At 41.7% G+C, this 22,023-nt stretch overlaps 2 protein-coding genes across 3 annotated transcripts; one reads left to right on the forward strand and one right to left on the reverse strand.

Annotated features, from left to right (window-relative positions):
- Nucleotides 1–3,546: 3,546 nt before the first annotated feature.
- RB195_020147 (uncharacterized protein) lies at nucleotides 3,547–14,396 on the forward strand (the record flags this gene model as incomplete). Its single annotated transcript, XM_064188318.1, has 9 exons — nucleotides 3,547–3,658; nucleotides 9,130–9,237; nucleotides 9,482–9,669; nucleotides 9,725–9,868; nucleotides 10,830–10,901; nucleotides 12,787–12,982; nucleotides 13,236–13,315; nucleotides 14,067–14,184; nucleotides 14,251–14,396. 9 exons carry the CDS (start codon nucleotides 3,547–3,549, stop codon nucleotides 14,394–14,396), a joined length of 1,164 nt encoding a protein of 387 aa, XP_064044199.1.
- A 1,330-nt stretch (nucleotides 14,397–15,726) lies between these two features.
- RB195_020148 (uncharacterized protein) lies at nucleotides 15,727–21,542 on the reverse strand (the record flags this gene model as incomplete). 2 transcript variants are annotated; one of them, XM_064188319.1, is made up of 13 exons in its annotated part: nucleotides 15,727–15,821; nucleotides 16,019–16,184; nucleotides 16,276–16,374; nucleotides 16,765–16,830; nucleotides 16,930–17,073; nucleotides 17,143–17,218; nucleotides 17,432–17,584; nucleotides 18,395–18,524; nucleotides 18,589–18,671; nucleotides 19,326–19,477; nucleotides 21,146–21,227; nucleotides 21,288–21,408; nucleotides 21,521–21,542. In XM_064188319.1, the coding sequence occupies 13 exons, from the start codon at nucleotides 21,540–21,542 to the stop codon at nucleotides 15,727–15,729; spliced, it is 1,389 nt and encodes a 462-aa protein (XP_064044200.1). The 2 variants fall into 2 exon arrangements, with proteins under 2 accessions (XP_064044200.1, XP_013303284.2); XM_013447830.2 differs by lacking the exons at nucleotides 21,146–21,227; nucleotides 21,288–21,408; nucleotides 21,521–21,542 and having other exon boundaries at nucleotides 19,326–19,390.
- Between the last annotated feature and the right edge of the window lie 481 nt (nucleotides 21,543–22,023).

The raw sequence follows: 22,023 nt of genomic DNA on the forward strand, positions 1-22,023 counted from the left end.
TTTCCTGGGAGGATCATCGCAAGAGGCCAGTCGTTTCTCGCCAGGCGTTTTACAGCGCTCACGGCAAAACGACCACATGCGAAAAAACCTTTGCGCTTTCGAGCAACCACCATCCCCATTCGTGCAATGATGCGATAAGTTGTCATTCGAGGATTGTGTTGAGCTTAGTTTCGATGTGATGACTTCAATCACGTACAAGGAATTGAAACTGATGCAATTAGTAACCCTCCACTTAATTTTTCTTTGATCAATTACTCAAATTTAATCCTATCGAAATAGAATAGGATGGTGTTATAACTATTAAATACTACATACTTTCATTACATCAAAATATATCAAAACTACAAAGTTTCAAAGACAATTTTATGATATATCGGATATTTTGAATTGCTAGACTTTTCAATGGGATGGCACTCCTTACGTCACTTCTTTTGATGGCCATTAGTGCTGAGTTTGACGAATAAACATAAATTTAAATATGTAATGAATAAATCGTATACACACTATCTTTGTGGTGTCAGGCAACTGCGACGCGCAACGAAAACCACACTGATGCTGGAACCGGAAGTGGATGATGCCGAAGAAGACGAAGGATAGAATATATAATCGTGTCATGCTATATAATAACGGGCTTACTCTGTCACGTGTGTATGTCTTTCTGTGTGAAACGAAATTTCAGAATGGAGGAAGACGGGTCCCATGGCGTGAAATTGGTGTGTCAGTGCCAGAAAGCTATAAAATGGGATGGGACGGGTCCAAGGCGTCGGATTAGTATGTCAGCGCCAGAAAACGGCCACAGAGAATTCCACGGCTGGGGTTGGCCCGACGACGTCAGAAATCAGAATCAGCGGGATTATTGTGCACCAGCACTGCTCAATCATTCCAAAGGAAGATTTGTTGTAAAACAAATGAGGCACTGTTGAAGGCAGCATACCACGAATCTGAGGTGGTGCGGATTTCAGGTGGAGTATTTGTACACGGGATAATAGATTATGGAGAGGGGTGTGATTCATTTGTCCCTAATTGCCGTAAAAAACGGCCCGGAAGATGCGGCGCGCGCACACTCCTTGTGGAAAATAGTGCGCTGGAACGCTCGAAGCCGTACCTTCCGGGCCGTTTTCTACGGCAATTAGGAAGAAATGGACGGAATCATCCTTCTCTAAATAATCTACGATCCCGTATATGATTAAAAGTCAAAGTTTCTGACGTTAATCAATCCGCTTGGGATGCGCCCCCACGTTCACTTCAATTCAGAATCGTTTGAGGTTTACGAACGTGTATCTGGCCCATACAATGACTTGCGGTGGCTAGCCGATGTGTCAAGTCAGTGCTTTTATCCTCCCAGACAAGTCTGGTTCCAATTTATCGACCCCTGGGGGATGAAAGGCTTGGAGAGCACTAGGGCGGTTTCGAACCTCCGATCGATCGTGCAGGAAGCGGAACCTCTAACCGCTACACCACACCCGCCCCATATACGAATACTCCACCGGAAATCCGTACCACTAAAGATTCGTGGGATGATGCCTTTAAATGTTGGCCATTTCACTGCATGCACCGAAATGTACGCCGCCGTACACCTGCTCCCTTATTCTTGTGCTCTCACCGTAATTGCAGAACCCTTTTTTCAAAGACTGGATACATGGATGCAGACAACTGTTTAAATGGACGTTAGCAGTTTACGTGGTTTGACGTAGCACCCTTATCTTTACCAGAATGTCGATGGTGTTAGTTGTCAGTTCACTTTTGCATTGTATGTTAACTGCTGAGTAGAGTTTGTCCAATACTGCGCTTGAGGTCCCCCCACCCGTTCGCCCAGGATCCCGGATTCCTCCGTTCGAAGTTAAGTTGGTCACCCAAACTATCGTATCTGTTTATCTACCGTAGCGTTCTGAGTCTGGGAAAAGGTTCTCGCGTGAGGATTTCTCACCTTCTTTTAGCAGGAGAATGACCTGTCAACCCACCACTAATCATGCTTTGGAGGGCCAGTCTTGTTGTTGTGTAAAATTCAGGAGAAATTCTAGTGAGTTCTGTTCCATCTTCTTTTTTTTTGTTTTATGGCACACTGCAGGTGTTTTCAAATAAATAAGTAAATAAATAAACAAATAAATACTTTGATATATGTTTTCGAAGTGCTGCGAAGGAATGTGGATGTAAAATCGGGCTTCAGTATCCTTTTAATGTAAGATATTCACACACTTACAGCAGAATTATTACAAGGAAACCACCTATAATTCTCTATCAGACATTTACGCGAAGTGCTCCTGCTTTTAATTTGAGTTCATAACTGAAGAGAAGCGCAACGAGTACCACAATAAAACCTGAAGTCCGGCTTGATCCGGAAGCCAAGACTGATAGACGATAATCTGTTAATTAACATTCGTTCTGTCCCTCCTCTTAGGAGAGTGAACAAGAACGTCGGTATTGATGGGCAATGTGGTTGCCTCTCACAACATAAGTGCTGATGCTTGCGCGTGCTCGACTTCAAGTTGCACAAGCACATCACTCAGAGTCGACATACCAAGAATCTGACGTGGTGAGGGAATCCGCGAGGAAGGCTGGAGATGAGGTTGTAGATTGCAGGATCGGGGATGGTTATGGTCACCTTTCCCTAATCGTCCTGAAAAAAAAAACCGAAGTGGGAACCGCTTTAGGTCCTACGAGGAACGTCTAGGACAGTCTAGGACAGTCTAGGACAGAATAGGCAGTCTAGGAGAACTCACTGGCTTTCGACCGCTGCGCAGCTGGTGCAGCCGATATGCAAGTGAGGAGCGTGGCAACTGAAATCGTCGTTAGAAACAGAGTATGTCTCGCCGATTTTTTTTACCAAGGTTGGGGAGAGATAAGAGGAACCACCCCTGATCACACAATCTACAACCCAATCTCTAGCTTGTCGGTTTCCCTCACTACTTCAGATTCGTAGTGTGCCCCCTTTGAAGTCAGCGTACCAAGAAACTAACGATTATGGGGTCTTTGTGTGCAAATACAGAGTTCGGAGTGTAGATTGCGAGTGTAAGCGTGGCCCTGCTCAATTTCATTGAAAAACGGCGTGCGTGGGAAACGGCGTTTGTTCTTACGAGGTACGTTAGAACACTCTACCCTTGTACATGCTCCCGCTGCCGCATTTTTATTGAGTCCTTCTGGAATAGTCTGGTGAGAAGGATTCATTGATTCTCGATCGCTCGCTCGCGGATGCAGTGCGTGCACAGCTGTGACGCGTTCTAACATACCTCGTAGGAACAAACACCGTTTCTCACGCTGTTTTTCAGGACGACTCATTTTACCCTCACCTCAGTTTCGTTATATGCTGTCTCTAAAAAATGAAACCAAAGTCGCGATGCGTCATTAGGGCTCTGGTAGGTTTTTTACACAATCAAAAAGCCAAAAAATAATCATTAAAGTGACGATGACTGAGTGCGACGTTTTCCCTCGGCTTTAATTTTTCTTCCTTTTCTTTCTACCCTTTGAGCTGCCTTCTCTCAAGTGCACAGGTTTTTTAGAAAAAGAAATTTGTGGATAGTATCTCGAAGTCGCACCATACGAGTTTTAATGAGGTGTGGAGACAATGGAGAGAGGCGCAAGATACATGAAGAACGAATTAGCGCTGCTAATTCGATCGTGATTCTTCTGTTAGAAATAACCTACTTCTTTAATCAAAAGAGTGAGTGAAATTTCATGCTTTTTTACATTTATTTATTTTTTATTTCTTTCCTTTGGATATGATAGCCAACAAATGACATTTTTTAGTGAGAAATGACTAAGAAATTATGCAACATCTTATGTTTTCATGGATAACCGCGACGTGTCCAGATCAGATTTGATGTTCTCCTTTTCAGCCATAAATACCAACTTATCAATACAACATTAAAACTACTACTTTGGTTCCATAGTAGTTATTGAAACATTTAATTTATCTTCTGATACATTCTAGGTTTTTTTTCTAAAATTTAATCCCTTTTCACTGCTAATATAAGGTTGTTCCATAAGTCTTTTTCCACAGTAATTAAGGAAAAAGTAAAATAAAAATGGAAAAAATAAAAAGGAAGAAAGGAATTGGCAAGAATTTTGATTAACAGCAACCTAAATCTTATGCGAAACAATAATTAATCAGATCGATGGACGAACAATACCAACTTTTCTATTGACCATATTGTTCATTCCATTTTTTTTTGTTGTTGACTAAAAAAAAATATCGGGAAGGTAGGAAAGGAAATTATGAGTGCACTCAGTACTATGCGATGCGAGATGCGAATTTCGAGAATTTTTGCTGAATTCCACATTCGGTACGATATCTTGAAGGTTATTCTCATTCTCTAGGGATCACTGAGCTAGAGAACGAGAAATCCTCGAGGTCTTACGGGATAATCTCTCGGATACATCCTGTTGTACTCGTTTAATTCTCCAAAGATTACATGTTCATTGGGCGCTATCCCATTTTGATGGGATACATCGCCGTTCATGTCGCTCGCTCTCTGCTGCTAAGCGGCTGAATCCGAACCCCCATCACGAAGCACGCTTTTCTTTTCGCGTATCTGTCGCCGATCGACTTTTATGAGCTATATTTCAACAGAGAAATAAAAACGTTTGGGTAGTAATTAGCCCGTAAACTACAACCGCTACAACTACAACCCATCCCGCTTTCCCCCCGCCCCTCCCAAAAAAAGCTTTAGGGAACAACCCTTGAAAAGGAGGATTAGAAAATAACCCTGGAAAAGTGTTCGCTCCACCGTTGAGGGACTAACTTCTTTAATAGGTGCATTAATTGTGTTTAATTGTGTTCATACTCCTCTAATCCTCATGACTAGAATTCCCTAATTTAATTGATTTAACAAATCTAACATGCATCTTTTCTATATATTCGTTCATTCTTTTTTTTTTCTCTTTCCAAGTATTGATTGTTTCATAGTTTGTTGCGAAAAAACATGTACGTAAAATCCAACATGAGAAGACTCTTCCTTTTCACATTTTTCAGAAAAGTTGTTTGACTTCTTAAAAGAAGGATGTGAGGCACATTTAATCTAGTTTTTTTTTCTTGTTTCTTCGTCCTTCTTTTTTTTTTACTAACCTTAGACGATATTTAAATACTTCAAGTACTATTTTTACCTTTGTAAGTTTATTCCGCGTTCTTCGAAAAGATATTTCATTATCAGCGAAAAAAAAACAATAGAAATCTTCTTCAAATCAGTGATAATAGGCTTTTCATAGTCTCCAGTCTCTGTCTCAGGACAGTTCTAATCTGGAAATATGCTGTCATGGCATATATATATATATATATATATATATATATATATATATATATATATATATATATATATATATATGTATATATATGTATATATATGTATGTATATATATATATATCACCGTGATCTTCTCTATATCCTTTCATTGTTCGGAAAAAGGCGTGAAAAGTTACTCCGCGTGATCCCGTCTTCCCACCGTTACTTGCTTGACTGGTTCAATCGGCGGGCTGATACTACCGCCTGACAAGATTGGCCGCATACTCAATGAAGCAAGTGATCCTTGGAAATAACTCGGCCCAATATCCTCGATCTTCAGCAAGAGTTAGCGCAGAATCTATCCATTCGTTACTATTCCACATTATGCGACACCTGACGTCTTGCCTGAATTCGTCGAGTGTCCTCAGGTCCTCTTTCAACACCTAAGCCCAGAACTTCTAACAGCCAGGGGGGTTTTCCCAGATTGACACCCGACAGACTCCTTGGAATACGTTCGACAAGCCGTCTGCTGCTTTTCTCGGTGATACAAAAAACGCAGAGGATTATCTGTCGCCACTTCCTACGACGGTGCAAGATGTTAATTCCTTCTGCTTGTTATCCGGTATACCACATCAATTTCCGCATGAAAATCTTTATTGTGGCATACTCTAGGCCGAAAGTAGCAAAAGCAGCTGTCTAAGCAGCTGCTTTCTGTGCAGTTAAGCCTCTTCATCACTATAAACGGTACTGCCAAAGTCTGCGATCTGTACATCGTGATTGGGCGAATTGCGGCAATGTACACTCGCAGCTTCTTTGGCGTTTTGAGCGTAGACGTACCCCACAGACCGCGACTCGATGAAAACTTGAGAACATATAAAAGTCTCGTGCTGCTTTCGGCGGATGTGACAGCATCGTAAGAATCGGTTCAGCGGCACCCTGATAGTGCTAAGACAATTTCGGCAGTGCTCAGCTCGACTGTTCGTGGCATGATGTTATCGATGGCGGAGTTGAAGAAAGGATCTCGCTACTGTTCTTGTGTTCGAACAGCAGCAGTTGTTCATTGGTGAATGTCAGCAAGTAAGCGATGAGAGTGGAATGCGGTGTGAAAGTCCAGAAATGGTAACTGCACTGGCTTCCAATATCGCTGTCAGGTTTTGATCACTCCTGACGATTAAAATCTGCAAACCGTAAATAGGTCAGGATGAAAGCCAGCTTGGTCGTCGCACGTTGTTTCATCGAGATATTCAATAACTCGGTGCCGTATACTCCAATCCAAAACCTTGTACATGACATCCCTCGGTAGTTCCTAGGGTCCGTGACGAATGACCTCTCGTAAAGGGGAATTATGACAGCGTATCTCCTCGAGACAGGAATCTTCTCCTCGATACATATTGAACGCATGATTTTGTCCATCTCACGAATCCCGGACGAAGGATAAAGTGATTTCTCCAAATTGGAAGGGCCGACAGCCACTTCATTGGCAGTGTTGAGGACCGGAGAACATCGTTTCATTTTGCTGCTATACCGTTTTAGTAAAGCATAGGTTTTTCGCTGGTTCTTGTCTTCCCACCCCTTTTCAAACTCGTTCGCTCTTGACGTCCATTCGTTTTCGCTGTCTTTTTGCAGCTAGCGAAGCAACTTCCTTTTCAGACACTTTTTTTGTTTGAAATCGCAGATGGTGCAAGCGGCGCACACAAAATTACATGTGGATTTCGTTTCTGCAGATGCTGAGGCAAACTTTTCCCGCCGCGTAGGAACCGGAAGCGTTCCCTTGCGACGTCCTGCATGCACTTTGTGAAAACATCTGCTTCTTCCTGGTCCATACTCCAGTCTGAATAGAATTTGATTGGCAGAATTTCATCCTGCATTTCTGTCTTTCAGACCTGCGTCTTGCCAGTATTCTGAAGAGGAGTTTGTCGGTTTCTCTCAGAGTACCGAATGCTAAAGCTGAGAATAACTGGTCAGAGTCGAATGCGACGTCCGATATAGATCTAGATTTTTGAACTCCCGACTGACGAATGTTCTTGGTCAGGACTTAAGACCTGTTCACATAATTTTACCAGAGAGTTACTGTTATCCGACGTCCGTTCCGCTGGATAATCCCATTCCTCTACCACAGTGGATTGTTGTTCAAGTCCCATTTTCACATTTGCGTTGACTCCGACAAAGACCACCATCTGGATGGGTATCTTAGATACAAACTCGTCGAGTTCATTATATTGTAGAAACGGTCCTTGTTGTTCTCCTCTGCGGTTTCTGTAGGTGTGTGCGCACATACGACCCAGAGTTTACGTCCTCAGCGATCCCACAGTAGTTTCCTGTTATGCAGCAAACGGCTGAGAGATCTGGTGGAAGTTTAGATAGGGTGGTTTGTTGGAGTTCACTCGATAGTGTTCGGCAGTTAAGCGTGATGAAACGAATGTTTGTTGTCGAAAATTCTGTGTTTCCTTCAGGCAGTAGAAGTTTCAAGTTATGGGCTTTGGCGATGTGTTGGACGAAAACACGTTTTTCCAAGGGGTAGCTCGCGCCATATAGCTGTGCAGGTCATATGTAGTCGAGTCAAAACGACACGAAGCACGGTGCAGTTGCGCAGTAGCTGAAAGCGGCGCGGTGGAGACAGCGGTTAAAACCGAGGTGAGATCATAGTGAGCTGTAACAAGGAGTAGTGCAAGCAATGGTTCCACCATCATTCCAACCGCTATGCCCACTGTGTCGCTTCGAACGCCCCGCTTACGCAGCTACACCGTTTCATGCCGTTTTGACCTGACTATAGCTCGTGCTTTCCCAATGCGTACACTCGAACGCCTGATTGCGTTTAGCGAAAGCAGAGCCACCACGTGCAGGTAGTACTCATACTTGTATGTGCTGCCCCGTATACTTTCCCACAGCTGATTAGGAGTGATAGAACGAAAGCTATCCGCAACGGTTTAACGACAGAACGGAGTGTTGCAATTTTTACCGCTTATTTGAGTTGTATTTTCGTTTTTTTCCCGCTTATTTCCGGATTTTTTGTTTGCGGTTTCTCATGGCTTTTTCTTGCTCATTAAAGGGAATTGAGCCTACACCTCTACCGCTATCTATTGATGATAAGATCCCGATATTTCCCTTGCCCCGCTCCCTTTAAACAATCTTGGTTTTTTATTTTAAAACAAGCCTGTAGTCACAGTCAGTGGGAAGCATTCTCGAGTTTTTTTTTTAGTTCGAAAATCCCCAAAAGCAGGTTCACGATCTGTCAAATTCCCGTTTTCGACAAGATACTCGCCATAAATTCGTTGTTCGGCAAAATTTTTGGAAGCATTACCTTCGGAAACTATCATCGGACGTATTTCACTTCTTGTTAAGGCACACTCGTGTTTTTTATGTGTTCTGTGCAAATAAAAATTCATAAAATAGTGCAAAATTTAATACTATCATGCTATAGTAAGGTATAAACGACATAAAGCACGGTGCAGTTGCGTAAGCGATTCCAAACTGCTTCGAGCGCAACCGCTTGCGCAAGTTCCCCGTGCTTCATGCCGTTTTGACTCTACTATAGATCACTCTCTTAGAATTGATGGTTCCTATAGGGATTTGTGATTTTCCTTAACTAATAATACCGCGAAAAGTTGAAATTGAATCTTTTTCTTTTTCTTTGGAAGAGATTACGTTTTCCCTTGATTACGTACATCAACTTTGCGTCATGTTGGGTACAAAAACCAACTTGTTTAGTTCATTTATACGTTTTTCTAATAGGTAGTCAATTTCATGGTCAAACTTTGAAGGGTTAAGGTCAAACCTATGAAATTGTTTTAAAGCAACACCTTCATCATATTTATTGTCAGCGTTTCTGAGAATAATCATTTCCAGTTTTCTGAAGTCCATAGTAAACTACAAAACATAAAGCGACTGAGTAAGAGCGTGTTTTTTTTTTTAGTTGTCGTGAATTTTTACAAGAATTCGATCGGTGCCCACTCTAGGATTGAGATTCGTGGTGACAGCCTCAGCGAATTGTTGGCAAGCGACTTGAACGGAATGAAAAAAGGCAAGTTACAGGCAATTGCATTCCTCTTCATCTGCGCGACCGCGACGCGTCAGCAGCAGTTGACTTTTCCCCTCTGTCTGGAACTCACGCACTCTGCGCGTTTTCAGTTCGAACGTCTACCGCGGTTGTACCTAAATAAGCATAAGTATTGACATATATATATACTTACAACTTTATAGACCAGAAAATACAGCAAAGGAAAGTGTAGAGATTTGATTGCTCCAGCATTCAAGATATCTTACAGGTGTTCCAACTCCTCTAAATGGAGAAGTTCACTATCCACTTGCGATAGTTCTATACTCACCAGGAATATTTATAGCTGTGGTTTCTGCTGCTCTAATAGCTTTTTCCACTTTCTTTTCTTTTCGCAATAATATCTCATGGAATCGGAACTCAGATAACGCCACAAGATTTCTGATGATGAACAGTGAGGTGAGTAGTTAGAAAGTTCTTATAATCAAACCTTTCCAAACATTATTTCGTCTAGATGATTCGTAATGGGACGTATATATACACTGAGAACAGTACATATGGAGTGATCAGCACTAGCGTTATAGATCCTTGGCTAGAGCGTATGGAGAATGGGATGAATCGTTATAACTTTGGAAGAACTTTCAATAATTTTTGTTGGGTAGGTTGAACATGTTCTTAGTTAATATGGGTGCAGTGAATATGTTGGGCAGTGCAAAAATTTTTTTTATGTCAAAGCAGGTTTTTCTGATGATTTTTCTTTTTGATCTTTTTCTCTCTGATGATCTTAGAAGTAAAAAAAAGGAAAAATGGCTACATAAGACCGCTTAAGTTTTTTTTTAAATAATTTCAATTCTGAATATACTTCTGAGATTTAGTGTTTTGAGTTTGAAACCTCAAAAAGCACACCAAATTTCAATAAATTTTTTCATTTACGGTGATGGTTAGATGCAACAGTCATGGAAATAAGGTCAACAAGGGAATTTCAAATTTTCTGACGTAAATCATTGGAAAGTCACGAAAGGGCAGCGCATTGACCACGAAATTTCGGATCAGTCGTGCTAATCTCGAGATGCGCGCATGTGGACGAGTGTTACTGTTTGCACTACTCAATCAATACATGTACGCTTGATCACGAATACGAAGTACGTGAATTCGTCTTCGACATTTACTGAAGTTTACAATTTCTCTATAAGTCTTTAGTTTACAACCTATTTTTTAACCTAACCTTTTTTTTTTGTGATTCTACAACCTATAATTCTACAATAATTCATAGTAATTCGACTAATCGCGGGTGCTGCCTCGAAGGTTTTTCTGAACTACTAAAACAAATCATTCAAAAGTTCATTCATTCTCAGAAGAAAGAAACCGATGCTGTGCCTCTAAAATCCAGCCAAAGACGCTGATCATTTTGATTTAATTATGGAGGAAAGAACAAATTGCTTTCGAGAATGGAATCATAACGTCCTTTAAGGGAGAACTCTGAGAAGCCCAGTAAGATTGGCCCCTACCACGAAATAAAACCATCTCTTAGCATGATTTTGTGTTTGCTCATAGCAGTATTTTTTTTTCTTATTAATCGCAAATCATGCAGAAAGCTGATGAATACTAAAATGTTACAGAAACGTCAGGACACTGCCACTGATCAATTTCCTTCGATCTTCCGCGCCAGTCAGCTGTTTGCCACAGTGCAGGTAGTTTAATAGATGATATTATTGTATAGTCGGGCCAAAACGATATGAAGCATGGGTGTAGCCACACGAGCGGTCGCGCTGGAGCAACGCGTTTTTCGACCGCTCGCAGCGTCCTGCGAGCGGTCTGCTTGACGATTTGCCAAAGTGGCGTGAAGTGACGTCACTCGGATCGCTACTGGCTGGAATCTTTTGCTTGCTTTCATTTTTTTGCCTTTCTTTCTGTTTTTTTTTTTGCTTTATGTTCCTTTTCTCGTGTTTTTGTTAGGCTTGCTGTATCTGCTTTTGTTATGTAGATCTGTACTTTTCTGTATTGCTCTTAATTTATGGCATTATTGTTGTTTGTGTACTTAGTCTAATATTAATGTTCTTTTTTGTTTGTAAGAAGGGGAAAGTAGGCGAAGAAACAAAAAGAAGAACATTACCACAGAAATAAATACAATTTTGAACCAAGTTTCACAAGCAGAACATAAACAAAGCAACAAAATAACTTAAGAATAATATAATATAGATCTGCGGACCGATTTGATCCGACTATATACTTCTGTGACTACTACAGTGCTACGGTTATAGTCAGGTCAAAACGACCTGAAGCACGGCGCAACTGCGTAAGCGGCTGCTATCGGGCCGAGACGCTTACTCATCGCTGTGCTCCGATTGCACCAGGCTGTATTGACCGGGTTGTATCTCGCTAGCGGTAATTATTGGTCTTAGAAATGAAACATCATGGGAGCATTAAACTTTAATTGAGGCAAAATGTAGTTAGGGCGGCCTGACGCGACAGGATCAAACAGTACTGGTACTGTAATGAGGCGCGTACTCGACTTGCTGTCTGAGCGCAAAAACGTCCATGGAGGACAGAAACCGTTCTCGCCGTTAAACCGTTTCAATTGCTGCTAATGGCTGCTGCCAACCTGCTGACTCTTCGTGGTTTCACTCTGATTACCGCTTGGCTGGGACTTGCATCGATGTCCAAGTAGGAATTTAAAGGCATCACCGCACGAATCTGAGGTGGTACGGATTTCAGGTGGAGTATTCGTATACGGATAGTAGATTATGGAGAGGGGGGGGGGGGTGATTTCTTTATAATTACCGTAAAAAAAGGCCCGGAAGATGCGGCGCGTGCACAAGGCTAGCGCGCTCCAATCGAACTCGTTGTAGAAAGTAGCGCGCCGGAACGCTCGGAGCCATATCTTCCGGGCCGTTTTTTACGGCAACTGGGAAGAAAATGGACGCAGTCATCCCCCTCTCCATAATCTACGAAACCGTATACGAATACTCCACCTGAAATCCGTACCACCTCAGATTCGTTGGGTGATGCCTTTAACGAATAGCTTGCGGATCGTGAATTGCTGTGGAAGCTACAACCCTGCCCACCAGTGGAAATCCTCGTGATGTCACGAAGCAGACGAAACCGAACATTTTTCATAAAGCCTAACCCAACGGACCTCTTTAGGGCCACCAACTTGCAAGTACAAATCGAAAACATGTGAATAATAAAAGTTGTTGCATGCATGCTTGGTGATTGTGAATTGCTTTTCTTCGCTTCTTTTTTTTTTCTTTGATAGTAATATATGATATGACTCTGCCATTCACTTCTGGCAGGCTTGTTTGGAAAATTTACGCAGTAGTAGTTCCAGCTCTGTTTTCCTTTTATCTTAGTAGCTTTAGCCTACATATCATAGATACTACTCAAATGTTTCTCAAACTGGAAAACGTTTTGTCACTCACTTAAGAATGGTTTTTGTGCTCTATGGACGTTTTTGCACCCTTGCGCCTTTCCCATTACAGTACCAGTACTGTTCGATTCTGTCGCGTTAAAGTGCACCCCTCCAACTACATTTTACCCTTTTAATTGTTCGTTATCGTTGGAATAACGTTCTTTTAGGTCCCACTTCGAGCAGTTTTCCTCATGAGCATCACCTACCGATGTTTTTTGTTGTACGCAACGTTGTACAACCGATCACTACGAAGACCTGGGCTTCTAATGAAATCATCTGCGTTGTTGATGTCGATCCACGAACTGCTACATATTTTTGCTCTATTTATTGTGTTTTCGTTCCACGTTTGGCAAGATAGTAATTGTAAGTGTTCGACATCTTATTTATGTAAATATTTTTGTAAAATGATTCCTATGGAAGTATATGTCTGAAACTGATATACGAGTGAAGATGTTTATGTTTACCCGGACGATAGTGGTACGCGTTTGATTGGAGCGCAGATGCTCGCAGAAGAACTGTACAGCAGCTGGAAATAATGTGTAAATTTCTGCGAATGCTTCGCGTTCGTCCGGGAAAGCAGAAACACAGACGAGTGCACTAAACTAAGTGTTTTTAGATCCTCGTACTTTGAATGTTGCCATCACTACAGTACTGGTTTCCTTTATCATAAAAATGTCTTCACTTATCCTTCTCAAGGTGAGTATATACAGAATAATCCTGGACTACTGTCGTTTTTTGTTTTTATTCATTCATTCCAGTACCGAAATATTGAAAATGGCATTATTTCTTTATCGTGATGAGTTGACTGTCCAAGTGTGCGCTTGAAATGTTTGATATCTTTTGAAATCTTTCTTTCAGAACATACAGTAGAGTCAAAACGACACAAAACACGGTGCAGCTGCCTAAGTGGTTGCGCTCGAAGCGGCGAGGCGAAGAAAGCGGTGGTAATTGAGGTGGGACCATTGCGAACTGCTGCAACGAGCAGTGGGTCCTCACTCGATCCTAACCGCATCGCTTCGAGGGCAACCGCTTACGCAACTGCACCATGCTTCATGTCGTTTTGATCCGACTATAATCTGTACGAGTTTCTCTACAGAATCATGCTGTTTCATTGTATTATCCGCTATCATCTCATCGAACAGGAAAGCGCATGTTACTGAGCGCTGTACTCTCTGCGATCATCTTGTCCATAATATAACACTTTAAGGAGCCGACTTTATGGTATTTCTAGATCTCCTCACGTGTTTCAATTTATAAAGGGTCTTTTCAAGGTCCCACTACTACGAGAAAGTTTTATTGGCACTCATTATACGATCTTCTACTTTTCACTTATCATTCCATGGCAATACGTGCATATTTCTAAAAATCATTACTGCCTCATGTTGCATATCGTTATTTTAATCAAAAGTAACAACGTTGAAACATATTTCTTCCATCCCCTTTTTAGGGCAGAAGCATTGTCAGCCTTATACGAATCATCTTCTTAATAGCGACATTGTTAATATGTCCGATCATGACGAAAAACGTTTGGAGTTACACGGATCGTGTGATGTGTGATCAAATGGGTGAGTTCAGGGTTTTCTTGTCTTCTGCTCGAAAAAGTGCACAATCAGCAGCAAACTTTTTTATAGTCCCTTTATCAACTGCGTTCGCCGAGTATGCATTTCTTATGATGGAGTTCGCCAGCTATTTATTGGATATTAATGACTCTAAAACTGTAGCAATAGTTTCTCATTGTAATATTGAAGATTTCAAAACATATGACGCAACATTTTAACAATGTTATCGAAAATACTATGTTAATAATCAGAAATCAAAGTGTTTCTGGATTGGAAGATGAAGTTTTAGTCCCACCTATTCAGAAATGGAATTTTTGTGGACCTTTTCTATCTACTATATTATCAGGGTATTGTTTGGGTGTTGCCATAGATGTGATAGACGGAGCCGGTGCTCTGACCCCTTCACTTTTGAACGGTTGGGGAAGGGACCTCCTTCACTTTTAAACGGTTGACGAAATTACCCCCTTAACTTTTGGACGGTGGGCGAAAGGACCCCCTTCACTTGAGCTGCACCCCATGAGCTAAACCCCCCTCACCTGAGTAGGGTCCGGCTTCTCCCTATTGCACCTATGGGTGTTGCTTAACATCTTATTGTTTCTTTCAAGAGATTCTTTTAGTTGCGGTGGATACAAAGATATAATAACATGCTATAGACAATATGCATATCAATGATGATTAATTCCTTAATAAATCGATTTTCCTTTTGTTGTTATGTGCTGCAGTCTGTCGTTGAAACCGTGAAATATAGTTGTATAGGGTGCAGATATAGTTTGTCTCTTTTCTCTTTCTTTTTTTTTCTCAAGAAGTGGTCGTAGCTGAAACGGCTCAGATATAGCTAAATTATTCATGACTATTGAACTTATGACGCTAAAAATGTAGAGTTAATCATTTGTAAATTAATGTTAGGAACAAAAATATCCCTTCAAACTCTTGATTTTTATCAAATGCAAGATTACAACTTAAACAGGAAAATGATACGGTGAAAGAAAATGAAATGGTATGAAAAAGCCAAAATCATGACAATGAGTATGACAACTATTTCTAATGTAAATGCGCACCCGTTTACTTGCAGCCGTTAGTTCTTATGTTTGCATGGGCAGCAGCGACATGTCCACGATAGCCCACTTACTTTCTCTGCCTGATCCACCACCTCCCCGGTTACACTCTACGCTGCCCCAACACAATATGCATAATGTTGTAACGAGGAACATAAGAAGTAGTGGGAAATATGCATAATAATGCGGTATTTATAATTGTTAGAATAGAGAACTAATACTTGTAGTCGGACCAAAAGGAAATGAAGCTGGATGCGTAGTAGCTGCCCTTGAAGCGGCAATGTGAAACAAGCGGTTGGGATCGAGGTGGGAGCATCGCGAACTGCAACGATAAGTGGCGCTAACAAGGGCACCGTTCGAATCTAACCGCTACGCTACACCGCACCGCTTCAAACGTAGCGCTTACGTACTTCACGCTTACCTACTTTACGCACCGAACTTCATGTCACTTTGACCCGACTAAATAAAATAATGATGCAAGTGCTTGACTATATTACACTTGTTCGCTCTCATCTATATAAATCCTGTTTAGCTTCTCGTTGGACGACGATGAAGAGTCTGTTTCCTTCCGGTCACAATCCGTTAAACCTGCAACGAAACTTTTGATTGTTTATTCATGAGAACGGGAAAAAAATAGAAAATTGGCGAACTCTTGAAAACAACAAACTAACTTACCAGATGACTGCACGACATTATTTTAGTAATTATAAACTGTCTCGTTCATCACTCCAATAGATACGGATACTTTTGTGGGAAGCGAATGCTCAGATGCTCTAAATACATACCTAATTGTTTCCTGAACTTCGCCTGATCCTTGGGAAGTGTTACAGATGTAACAAAATACAATACGGCAGATATGCACAATAGAACCACAGTCACAGCACTGGCTTTCACAAGAGAAATATACTGCGTTTTTGGCGTTTTCACGTCACCACGAATAGCATCCGAAATCTAAATTCACCAACAATTATATTTTCTTAGGAATACATTATCGATAATGGTATTCACAGTCTAAAGAAATGACTCTCATATTGTGACTTACCGCTCCAATGATATATGGCCCACTAGCATCTCCAAAAAGATGGGAGATAAGCATAAAATAGGAGAACGCCGTACTTCTCATCGATGGGAGAACAACACTCTAAAGCCCTAATTTAACACACAGGGTAGACATATCAGAAAGAAATATACGTGCATATGTATCGTCCAGTCAAAATAGTTGGAGGTCATGTCAACTGCGCCACGCTATTGTAGGGTCAAATCGACAGACGGACGGTGCAGTTTGCGTATGCGGCTGCGTTCGAAGCAGCGCGATGGAGACAGCGTTTGTAATCGACGTGGGACCATCGCGAACAGCAGCGAGGAGTGGTATTAGCAAGGATCCTCTCTAGATTCTGACCGTTGCGCGCCACCGCACTGCTACTAGCACTGCCGCTTACGCAATTGCACTGTGCTTCATGTCATTTTGACCTTACTATAGACTGTTAACCAAAACTCTTGAGCAGACTAAACATAAACACAGTCCACTCACCATAAGAACGTCCACATTGAGACTCCAGTTAAAAGAGAGGAAAGTTACGACAAAAAACAAGAGAACCTGTAAACAAAGGTCACTGATGAATCGTACGCACCACAGTTTTAGAGAATCTCACACACGGAGAACTTTGCTATTTTCTTATTATTTCTAAAAACATGCCCAGAGAATGAGAATGTCCTGATGACCGAAGAGAAATCCTAGAAGTAGGAGAGGCGCCGCTATTAGCGACCCAAGTCCAGATACCAAAGGTTGGGCTCGTTCAGTTTTTAGTGGTCTGAATATGCCTTGACCTTTAAGAAGCGTCTGAAAGGGACCCGTATGAGAAAGAGCTTGTATAGTTTCGACGCAGAATTGACTTTTTTTTTAACTAGCCTCGGAGAGAATCGTTCCAGCTGAAACTCCTATGATCCCTGCTACCGTAGTGATACCTCCGAAAATCTGTCCAATTCTGAAAAGTTTTTTTTTTCTTGAATGTCAAGATACCGACGAGCACATACTTTCAACCCGAGTTTGATTTCTCATTGGTGCTGTCATGCTGTGTAACCATGTGTTACACGCACAATAGAACGCAGTGATCCTGCGTAAATGTGTGATTCACGGGTCATGATACGTGCCAATGAGGTGACCATAGTCGGATTAGAGTGAAAAATAGAATGCTCACTGGTCCTTTTTGTAATTGGGTAAAAGTTCGGTGTCGTTGAGTCCTTGATTCCATGCTACGGCATGTTTTATGATTGTTGGTTCCCACCAGGACAAGGTTCCGGTGACAAATATCAGCGTTGTGTAAGCCCATGTGCACGAAATGAAGGTGGGCCTAGAAACGATTCTATTTTCCACTCAAGACCTCTCAAGTGTTTCTTTTTCCATATTTAAATTTACGAAATATTCGATGTTCACATCTCTACATGAGCAAATAAGTGTAGGAGTGTAGTTCCAGAACATGATAAGAATTATGCTCTATCCCCCTCCCCTTCGCACAAGAATAAATTCGGAAAAATGCGTGTGTAGCATCCGTTTGGATTTTCGTCTCCCCAACGATGCACCTTATTGCGGGTAATAGAACGCTAACAGTTAAATCGTCATCCTAGTCATAAACTATCCAACAAATATAGTCGGGTCAAAACGACATGAATCACGAGTGTAGTTGCGGTGCATTTGCGTACGCACCGGAAACAGCACGGTGGAAGCAACACATGGAACCGAGTTGGGACCGCCGCAAATTCGCGGTGTAGAATGGAGTGAGGACCCTTGTTAGCACCATTCTTCCCTGCAGCTCGCGATAGTTCCATCGCCATCTCCACCGTGCCGCTTCGTGAGCAGTCCCTTATGCAAACGCACCGTTCTTCATGCCGTTTTGACCCGACTATAGTTCAAATAAGAAGCAGAATCTGCTATATTCGCAAACTACATACGAGATTTTGATTGCCCTTGTTCTGTTCTCCGTAAAAAGTCGCGTCGGATCGCGCAAAGTTGTTTTGCACGCGTTGTCTGGATTACTGGAGCGGGGAAATGATCACAGTCAAAATCGTGAACAACTCCCACCCATACTTATTTGTGAAGAGATCAATCATCATCAATTCTGTGATACGCAGCCTTTGATAGAAAAAGGAAGAACTTTACTCACGTGCGCATCAGCGTCTTGACGTCTTTCCAATACGAGCCAGATTTTGAAGGAAGTCTATCATCGGACTTCTCTGCCGCGCCCCGCTGGGGTTCGTCAACGATTAGAATCAGTAACGCCAACGCAATGATTCCTGCAGATTCTCGTTACAAAAGGAAACTGTATTTGAAACATAGTAACACTGTTTGGTAACTAACCAGCCACTGCTGTAAGCCGTATTCCCCACTGCCAAGCGCCCATGTATGACGCAACGGTTGAACCAACAACGAAACCGAGACCGCTTAAAAAAAAGGAGGAATATACCGAAATGATCACCAATTATAAGGTCGATTGTGAACTATTGACAATTTCTATGACACATTTATGTCTTTTTCGGGTAAAATGTAGTTGGCGGGTGGGCACTCACTTGCGCCTTTATTTCTCGAAATAAATGATTTAATCAATCGGAGCCGTAAAACCTAAACATTAATCCAAAAGGATCTATGACATGTAAGCCAAAGCAACTAAGAGAAAAAAGTAGGTTAGAGTGTCGAGAAAGTACGTGCAAGTACAAAACGCAGAGACGGATGCGTTACGATAGCTTGGAAGGAGAACCCTTCTCATGAACCCTCACGAGACACGTATAGTTGTGTCAAAACGATCTGAAGACTACTCCAATTGCATAAGTGGCTGCCATCGAGGGTTAACCTACTAATTTCTGTGGTCCAGCTGCAACCAGCAAGGGTCCCACACCCGTTGCAACTGCTAGATCCCTTGTGTCTCTTCAAGCGCGACCGCTTACGCCATTGCAGCAGGGTTCAGGTCGTTCTGACCCAACTATAACGGAGGTGTCGATACCAGAAAACGGAAACAAAATTGAATTAGGATAAATGCTGCCCTTTTCGAGAAGTAAAATAATAGGAGTTATAACAAGAAATGTAAACAAGTAAACAACCTTCCAACAGGAACAGCAAAGTAGAACAGCATAAACATTCGACTTCTTGCACTTCCTGTGAACATATCAGAAATCATTGATGGACAAATGTTTGAATACGAAGCTTCTCCAATGCCAACGATTCCACGAAAAAGGAGGAACAGCCAGAAAAGCTAAACCGATATCGCATGGTTTTTGTGTATCTAATCACTGAAGAGAATAGAACACTGTGCTAACCAGAAATTCTAAGTAACTCATCAAGACCTGAATTTTGTCATAGGTTTGCCAAGAAAGGAAAAGTGAAAAGAACGACTAGTTAAAATCGCCGAGTAGTGTTAATTAATACACTTACCCCTTTCTGATAATGAATATACATACAGTTTTATATGCTTATTATATCCATAGTAGAAGTACCAAATGTGTGGTCGAGTTAAAACGACCGGTAGCCTTGCACGGGTGCGTAAGCGGCTAGGTTCGAAGCGTCGCTCATAGTCGTTACAGTCCGAGTGAAGCTCGCGATGGTCCCACATCGATCCCGGCCGCCATCTCACCCGTGCCGCATCGAGCATAGCCGCTTGGGCACTTCACCAAACTTCAGGTCGTTTTGATTCGACTGTATATAGTCGGGTCAAAACGACATGAATCACGAGCGTAGTTGCGGTGCATGTGCGTACGCGCTCGAAACGGCGTGGTGGAGGTAGCAGTTTGAGCCGAGTTGGGACCATCGCAAACTGCAGCGATGGGTGGTGCCAGCAAGGGTTTCACCACGCTCTTTGCCGCTATGCTTCGCCGCACCGCCTCGAGAAAAGCCGCGTACGCAATTGAGTACGTGTTTCATGTCGTTTTGACCCTACTATATACGTTTCGATCCTCTTACTTTCATTATTCGAATTCGTCCGTGCCGGGCCTTATTTTGTTAGTTTTACTTATTAGAAGGAGTTTTGATTCAGATTTTTGTAGAGAGTGCTCTCTTTCTATCTTCTTTTGGGTTGATTATTTTTGCTGATGTTCCTTCATGTGCTTGCATCGAAAGTGCAATGTGCATCGTCGAATATAGTAGGGTCGAAACGGTATCAAACTCCCGAGGCGGTGGAGCGTAGCGGTTAGGAGCGTGCTGGAACCACCCATCGCTCCAATGTGCGATGGTCCCACCTCGGCCCTAACTGCTGCCTCCACCGCGTCGTTTCGAGCGTGTACGCAAATGCACCGGAACTACACTCGTGATTCATGTCGTTTTGACCCGACTATATTCACTGTACTATCGAGCGCTATCGTTGGTACCTTGGTTTCTTTGTTGACCGCGATGTCTTCGCACGAATTTAAGCATTTCCTATCAACGCACGCGCTACGCTGTTGCGTCGTCGAGATCAAGACAAAGATGCAGCCATGATCTGAGTGTTGAGTGAGTTTTATTTGTTCGTAACACATCGTTTTCCCTCTTCAGCGTTTCCACTTTTTTTTTGCTCTCACCCGCGGGATGTACTAACCAACGTTATTTCGGCATTCGACAAACTACCATCAAATGTCCAGCAGGAACTTCCTAATCATGTGAGGTATTGACAAATTAAAATTAGCAAGAGCGTTGAAATTCAGAAGAAGACCCAGCAAATATTGAAGGTGGAGGGATGCATTCGGTTTTTCTTTACTCTTTATCTTTTCCTCTTTCTTTTTCTTCTTTTTCTTTATTCTTTTTCCTTGATGGGTATTTCGTTGCTAATTACTTACTATTTTGCTTATTTTTATTTTTATTTACTTACTATTGTTATTTTGTTTTCACCAATATATGGCTCCATGAATTTTTCCTTGATAAATTTGTAAATTCAGTAAAGAAATGAACTTACGTTAGCAGGAACAAAACTGGAAGCAACTACTGCAACAAGCCATATGGCAATTCCAACAATTATAATGAATTTTCGATTGAATCTGTAAAGCACGGAATTGGATATGGCATTGGAAAAAAAATTGCTGCAATAAATTCCAAACCTGTCTCCAAGATAGCCGCTTATTGGTGAACCAATCATAAAAAATGAAATAAAAATTGTTTGGATTAGACCAGCCATAGAGTCGCCAATCTTATAATAAGATTGTACTTGAGGCAAGACTCCTAAAACGGAAATATTGTGAAGAGTGAATAAACTCTTCCTAGGTTTTCCCCTATGGTCTCCTTTATAGATTCATTTATTGGCATCTACTGGCCAACGAAAACTTCTCCTTACCTGCCACAGTGAAACGATCCATAAAATTCAAGAGATTCAATAAAAATAAAATAGTAACATTTACATAGTCTTTTCGCTGGTTTACCATCGTAACCGTAACGTTCTGGAAAAAAAAAAACAGGTTTTTTTTACAGTAGACCTAAGACTTTCGTTAGTAGTAAGATATATAGACTCGTCGTGTTCGGTACATTACTACATTTGATGAAAAAAATCATAAAATTCGACTATATCGCACATCTGAGGAACATTGTAGAGCAAAATACAACATGAAAAATAAGGCTAGCATATAAACAAAACAAAAAATAAGTGGAGAATAAGAAATTATAATACTAAAATTCAAAATAGCGTCTCTAAGCCAGTAAATCGAAGAGACGTGAAACAGCTGGGAAAATTAACGGTTCTTCCCCGCCGGTCTATATGTACGTGATCAGTGAACACTGTTAGACAAACGGATTAATTGCCGGAATCGTTTGTTGTGGGGTAATGCGATCGCCTCACAGTGG

The sequence above is a fragment of the Necator americanus genome, chromosome II (assembly GCF_031761385.1).
Source record: "Necator americanus strain Aroian chromosome II, whole genome shotgun sequence".
Taxonomy (NCBI): Eukaryota; Metazoa; Nematoda; class Chromadorea; order Rhabditida; family Ancylostomatidae; genus Necator; species Necator americanus.